Source organism: Cynocephalus volans, chromosome 8, assembly GCF_027409185.1.
Source record: "Cynocephalus volans isolate mCynVol1 chromosome 8, mCynVol1.pri, whole genome shotgun sequence".
Classification (NCBI taxonomy): domain Eukaryota; kingdom Metazoa; phylum Chordata; class Mammalia; order Dermoptera; family Cynocephalidae; genus Cynocephalus; species Cynocephalus volans.
The window spans coordinates 43,131,273-43,138,758 of record NC_084467.1 but is presented as its reverse complement, the minus strand read 5'-3'; the positions used below and the strand labels follow the sequence as shown (position 1 = coordinate 43,138,758).

The following is a 7,486-nucleotide window of genomic DNA, read 5'->3' as shown; positions in this document are numbered from 1 at the left end:
TTATGTCTTCTTGATGCATCAGTCCTTTTATCATTATGTAGTGTCCCTCATTGTCTCTTTTTATGGTTTTTAGTTTAAAGTCTATTTTGTCAGATATAAGAATAGCTACTCCAGCTCGTTTTTCTTTTCTGGTTGCATGGTAAATCTTTTTCCATCCTTTCACTATTAGTCTATGTGAGTCTTTATGGGTGAGGTGGGTCTCTTGTAGGCAGCATATAGTTGGGTCCTCCTTTTTAATCCAGTCAGCCAGTCTGTGTCTTTTGATTGGGGAATTTAAGACTTTTACATTAAGAGTTGTTATTGAAAAGTGTTGGTTTATTCCTAGCATTTTATTGATTGTTGTTTGGTTGTCTTACATATCTTTTGTTCCTTGCTTTCTGATTTACTGTTTGGTTTCTGTGTTTGTTGGTTCCTTAGGTTGTAGATAGCCTTTTTGTTTGTTTGTTTTCTCTTCATGAATGCCATTTTTAGTATACAAGTGGGTTTAGATTTTTCTTGGGTTTTTATGGCAGTGGTAGTTATTTTCAGGAACCAAACCCAGTACTCCCTTGAGGATTTCTTGTAAGGGTGGTCATGTGGTGGTGAACTCCCGCAGGTTTTGTTTGTCTGAGAAATATACTATTTGCCTTTCATTTCGGAAGGATAGCCTTGCAGGGTAGAGTATTCTTGGATGGCAATCTTTGTCTTTTAGTATTTTGAATATATCATCCCATTCCTTTCTGGCTTTTAGGGTTTGTGATGAAAAGTCTGATGTTAGCCTAATTGGGGCTCCCTTATAGGTGATTTGATGCTTCTCTCTTGCAACTTTTAAGATTCTCTCTTTGTCTCTGAGTTTTGCCAATTTGACTATAACATGTCTTGGAGAAGGCCTTTTTGGGTTGAATACGTTTGGAGATCGTTGAGCTTCCTGGATCTGAAGATCTGTGATTTTTCCTATACCTGGGAAGTTTTCTGCCACTATTTTGTTGAATATGTTTTCAATGGAATCTCCATTTTCCTCCCCTTCTGGAATACCCATGACTCGGATATTTGAGCGCTTAAGGTTGTCTGATATCTCTCTCAGATTTTCTTCAATGTCTTTGATTCTTTTTTCTTTTTTTTTTTTTTTGTCTGCTTGTGTTACTTCAAACAGCCCATCTTCAAGTTCAGAGGTTCTCTCTTTAACTTCGACAAGCCTGCTGGGTAAACTCTCTGTTGTGTTTTTTATTTTGCTGAATAACTTCTTCAGTTCAGCAAGTTCTGCTACATTTTTTTTCAGGGCATTGATTTCCTTGTACATTTCCTCTTTCAGGTCCTGTATACTTTTCCTCATTTCATCATGATGTCTAGCTGAGTTTTCTTGTATCTCATTCAGTTTCCTTAGAATTATCACTCGAAATTCCTTGTCAGTCATTTCAAGGACTTCTTGTTCTATAGGATCTAGAGCTTGAGATTTATTATCTTTGGGTGGTGTACTTTCTTGATTTTTTGTATTTCTGGTATCTTTTCTTTGATGTTTATTCATTGTGGCAGGGGGTTTCACAGTCCACAGGTTTGACACTATTGACTGACTAAGATGTTGCTGTGGTTGCCATTTTGGTATGGCTACGTCCGTGACTACTCAGTTGGCCACTAGTGTTTTGCGTGTGTGGTTGCGTGTTTTGCGTGTGTGGTTGCCTCGGGTCTTGGGCCTCTCCGGGAAGCCACCTCTCTGGTCAGCTTGGACTCTGCCGGGCTGCTGGGTGACAGGGCGGTACTGCAGGGTGTCGCTCCTGCCGCTGCCGCTTCCCCCGCTGCTGCTGCTGCTGCCGCTCTGCCGCTGCCACCGGTGCCAGTGCCACCGGCTCCACTGCTGCCGGCTCCACTGCTGCCGCTTTCCAGTTTCAAAGGCTGGGAAGTCCAAAATCCAGGGAACACATCTGGTGAAGGCCTTCTTTGGTGGTGATTTCAGCAATGCAGGGTATCACACAGGCTGCCCCTCACCATTCAGCCGCACCATGAGGTGTCTCTTGTTTGGGGTGTAAAGGTGCACGTCTGACAGCATGGTGTCGCTTCTGAAAGTGACCTCATTCATGGCTGGGGCAGAAGCCAACTGTACCATGGTCCAGGTTCCACATTAATTTTGGGACAGGAGCACCCGCCGAGGGCCTCAGCCGGGAGTCTCCTTGTATTACTCTTTTGAAAAAAAGCTATTAAAAATTAAGAGAACTGTTCTGTCTTTCCATTTCTTCTTGGAGCTAAATTTCCTGCTTTTGAACTCTATTTTGTACAGCTAAACTGTACCTGATGTCTTAAGTAAACTTTATTAAGCACAGTAATAGTCACTAGGCATGATGCTTTACACACTACAATCCTTACCTCAACTCTGCAAGGTAGTTATTATTTTTCCCAACCTACAGACAGTAAAACTAAAGCCCAGAGAAGCTGACTAATTTGCTGAGGTCGCACAGCTATTAAGTAGTAAAGTCAGGATTTGAATCCATGTCTGTATGATATAAAAAGTTGTTTTTCCAAGGTCCAGGGTTCAATTCCTATACCGGCCAGCCACCAAAAACCAAACAAACAAAAAACTGATTTTTCTTTCTTTTTTTTTTTTTTTAAAGATGACCAGTAAGGGGATCTTAACCCTTGACTTGGTGTTGTCAGCACCACACTCAGCCAGTGAGCGAACCGGCCATCCGTATATGGGATCCGAACCCGGGGCCTTGGTGTTATCAGCACCACACTCTCCCGAGTGAGCCACGAGCCGGCCCAAAAAAACACTCTGGTTTCTCTTCAGATCGTATAAATCTTTCGTCTTTTACTAAAGATTTCCGTGGAAAAAACTGATTTTTCTTTTATTACTCCTGTTTCCCACCCCACTGCCTCTCATGAGTGTTATAAGTTGAAGGCCTCCTAACTCACATTTTAAACAGTGCTCAACAACCTCAAGGAAGGTAAATCTTAGATTCTTTGAATCTAAGAACTGATTGGGCACTGAAAACTCATCTAATCCCAAATGCCCTCCTTTTTAATTTACAGATGAGAAGACTGAGGTCCAGTGAGGGGATATGACATGCAAGGGGCATTTAAGGGCTTTGTGGCAGAGATTGATTCAGGCCTCTTTCTGTCTGCTGTTTTCCCAGTCTGTTCTAGGCCACAGAGCAGCACAGCAAGCTGAGGGTGTGTGAGGCTCTCAGAATCCAACCTTCTCTGTACAGATGGGGGAACTGAGACCCAGAGAGAAAAGATAGTTTTCTCAAAGTAACACAGTGAGTAGTGGCAGAGATGTTTGTTGAACATTTCTTTATGAAGGTCTCCTACCTTTATAAAGGATTCATTGGCCACTGCTGTAAGCTGCCAAGTGTTAGGTGGCCAACAGGTAATAAAACCAGTGGCCTCAGGGACAACATGAGCTTTTGGGCAGGTCTTGCATAGGGTCTGGCACATTAAAAATATGCAGGAATGTTGGTAGACTGAATTGGATAGAATCATCAAAATAGTGATACAAATAGGTATGAGGGGAAGGCTAACGGTGATGGAAATGACTGTTGTAAAAGTGCAAAATCAGGCAGAAAGAAACTGGAATTCAAATGAGCAGTTGAATGATGTAGGAGTCACAATGTGTGTGTGTGTGTGTGAGTGTGAATGTTAATTCTGTCATCTCTCAGACTTGACCATGAAAACTTGGCCAGGGAGACATTCTGAGACAAAAGGCCTCTGTGCCCATCTGGCTCAGACTCATTAAGGACAGCCCAGCAGGGCTGAGGAACACCCTGCTGCTCAGGCCTCCGACTGATAAGCGATTGAGACCGTCTGTGAATCATGGATACTTGGACATGTTGAGCCTGGTAAAGAATCACCCTGGACAGTTGCCCAGACCAAAGAGGCCTGATCCAGCTGGCCTTTCCAGATCTCAAGTACAAACCGATGGCAAGGATCTCTCTGGATGCTACAGGGATATGGAAGAGAGATCAGAGGCCTTGGAGCAGACAGAGGAGACTTCAAGTCCTGATTCTGCCACTTGCTCAGTGGGTGGCATTGAGTAATTTACCAAGCTCTCTGAGTTTCTGTAAAATGGCAGTGATTATCCTAACTTCCTTGCAGGGCTCTGTGAAGACTGAATGAAGTGAAGAATGCAAATCAAATTGCACAGTGCCTGGTACATAGTAAGGATTGGTAAGCACTAGCTCCTTGCCCTACTTCAACGTGTGTAGCTCACCTGGAATGTGATTCACTCCCTGATAGAATTTGGGTATGTTGTCCCTGCAAAGCTCATGCTGAAATCTGATCCCCAGTGTGGCCTTCAGTATTGGGAGCTGTTTAGGTCACAGGGAGGCAGATCTCTTATGAATAGATTAATGCCCTCCCTCCACTGTGGAGGAGTGGGGAGTAGGGAGTGAGTTCTCGCTCTATTAGTTCCTGTGAGAGCTGGTTGTTTAAAGGACACTGGCACCTCCTCTCTCTCTCTCTCTCTCTCTGCTCCACCATTTTCTGCCATGTGCGACCCCAGGTCACTGTCACCATCACCAAGGACTTCACCAAATGTGTTCGTTGTACTTGGACTTCCCAGCCTCTGAAACTGTAAGCAATAAATTTCATTTTCTTTCCAAATCACCCTGTTTCAGGTATTTTGTTATAAGCAACAGAAACAGACTAATACACTCCCTCTCTTCAGTCAATCTCTATTCACATGTCATCTTAGCATAGAGGCTGGCTACCCTATCTAAAATAACTCCCTATCACTGTTAATTTTCTCCATAGAATTATTGTTGCCCGATATTATATTGCATATTTATATGTTATTTTGTTTAAAGTTTGTCATCTTACTTGCCAATTAAAATGCAAATTCCATGAAGGAAGGGACTTTGTTTTGTTTACTGCCCAGCACATAATAAGCCCTTAATTCTGTCCCAGTCCCAGAAATAGGTGCTAGGGAATGCGCAACTTTTTACCTTCAATTCTTTACTGTTTAATTGTTTAATATGTTGACTTTTCTGTCTCTCTCACCAGATTAGAAACTCCTTAAAGCTTGTAGGACCCCAAAGGGGACCTTGTCAAATTTATGTCTGTTCACCTGCTATCTGGCCCAAAGTGAATGCTCATTAAATGTTTGTAGAATGAAGGAATAAATGAGCCCAGAACCAGGGTGCAGGAGAACTGGGTTCTAGTCTCAGATCTGCAACTGACAAAAATGTGTCCATGAGCAAAATATTTATATCTCTTTAACTCTGATGTAATATGTCTTTGTAGACATGTACACACATGTACAGATTCAACCTCAGCTAGCATTTATTGAGCGTGTATAATGTGCCTAACACTGTTTTGCATGCTACTCATATTTCATTCAATTCTCCCAGAAACTCTATGAGTTAGGTAACCCCTTTCTACAGATGAAGAAACTGAGTCTCAGGTAGGTGAAAGTTACTGCTGAATCTGGTGGCAGAGATGAGTTCCTAGTCCAGTCTTTTTATTTGAGCTACTTCACAAGCCAGATATGCTAGGAAGTGCACATATGAAGACAAGTTCGTTTGACAGAGGAGTCGTGGTTATGTGGCCTCCTGGGTTCTATATCTCTACAGGTTTGAGTGATATTAAGTGCATTTATCAGCTAGAAGTTCCTGTTCCCAAATACATGTTATTTTTTGTTGGATGGATCTCTTGGACTTACAGATATTTAGCTAATTTGAGGGAAAGACTTAGCAGGGGTGAAGAGATGGTAACATCCAACCTTGGTTAATCCACTGCTCTCTTGCTCTCACTTAATAAGAGCGCTCCTTTGGAGCTTGTAAATTACCCACACAGTAGGTCACCCAGAATAGAGAGAGCTACGACTTACACACAATAAGAACTCTCCTTGATCTGGCCCCTGTCTGCTCTCCTCTCCTCTATCCTGCAAAACAATACAGTACTGCTTACAGTTACCCTAAAACACCATGCTGTTTCATGCCTCTGGTCCTTTGCATGTGTAAGTCATTCTGTTTGTCTTTTTCGTGACCGGCACTCAGCCAGTGAGCGCACAGGCCATTCCTATATAGGATCCGAACCCGCGAAGCGTCGCTGCGCTCCCAGCGCCGCACTCTCCCGAGTGCGCCACAGGCTCGGCCTAAGTCATTCTGTTTGGAATACCTACTCCTTACCTTTCCTGCCTTTTCAATTCTTATATCTTCAGGCATGCCTTCTGTGAAGTATGCCTTAACGTGCCTTGACACTGGGGGGCAGTCAGTGCTTTTCTGAATTTCACTGCCCTGTGTTACCTTCTGTCATGACACTTAGCACACTGTTGTTTTACTAATCTGATTACTTGTTTACTGTTTAATTGTTTACTTTTCTGTCTCTTCTACCAGACTTTGAACCTCCTGAAGTTTGTAGGTCCCTTCAGGGACTTTGTCAAATTCATGCCTATGTGCCTGGTGCCTGTCACGAAGTGAATACTCAATAAACCTTTGTTGAGTGAAGGAATAAATGAGCCCAGAGCCAGGGTCCAGAGGAACTGGGTTCTAGTCTCAGATCTCCAACTGACAACATGTTTCCATGAGCAAGTCACTTCCTTCTCTGGGTGTTAGTTTCCCTAATACAAAGATACTTCAGGGCCGACCCAGTGGCGCACTCAGGAGAGTGCGGCGCTGGGAGCGCGAAAGTACTCCCGCGGCGGGTTCGGATCCTATATAGGGATGGCCGGTGCGCTCACTGGCTGAGCACGGTGCGGCCGGTCACAAAAAGGACAAAAAAAAAAAAAAAAAAGATACTTCAAAACATTCATGGAAAAATAGAATTAAAATATAAATCTTTCTATGAACTCTTTGAAGTCCCCTCATACATAATATGAGGAAGTCAAATTAAATGATCACTAAGGGTCATTCTGGCTTGAGCCTTTTATGATGTTAAGAGGAACATGTGAAACAGTAAAGTGGGACTTTATTAAACATAAGACATTATTCCCCTAACGAGAGAGGCTCTTTATTTTGAGATATCCTAAACTAAGTCAGGTTTTATTTATGACAATACCGTTCACCCAGAAAAATAATTAGTGATGAGAGGTTCTGAGTTCTTTTCTAACCTCTTCTACCATAAAGCTCAAGGCCAAGGTTGTACAACTATTTCTTCATGCTTGGTAGGCTCATTTAACATTTGTCAAATGGATGAATCTACCATAAAGCTCAAGGCCAAGGTTATACAACTATTTCTTCATGCTTGTTAGGCTCATTTAATATTTGTCAAATGGATGAAAAATGGATCAATCCAAGGCTGAGAATACTACGGCTTTGGCAAAAGGCATGATCATGCATTCATTCTGTCATTCACCAAACTATTTTTGGCAATTTACTCTGTACTAGATAACTAGGACACAATGGTCAGCAACATAGTTATGGAATTTACCAGTCTGGTAGGGAAGACAGGCATTACTCAAATTATACACAAATTATTAATTACAAACTGTATAGTACTATGATTGACTCATATTTGCTGCACACTCTTTAGGTAATAAAGGGCTTTTCACACACATGACCTCATGGGAAGTCATATA

At 42.4% G+C, this 7,486-nt stretch overlaps 1 protein-coding gene and 1 non-coding gene across 2 annotated transcripts in view; both read left to right on the top strand.

The window, feature by feature from the left end:
• Positions 1-2,021: 2,021 nt before the first annotated feature.
• The window catches only part of LOC134384133 (calreticulin-like), a 28,220-nt gene continuing 22,755 nt past the window's right edge, over positions 2,022-7,486 (top strand). The window contains exon 1 of the mRNA XM_063105752.1: positions 2,022-2,087. Coding sequence (XP_062961822.1) covers positions 2,022-2,087 — 66 coding nt within the window. The remainder of the gene's footprint in view (positions 2,088-7,486) is intronic.
• On the top strand, positions 2,739-2,856 carry LOC134385292 (U5 spliceosomal RNA). The gene has a single exon (XR_010024285.1). It is a non-coding gene; the product is annotated as a U5 spliceosomal RNA (small nuclear RNA).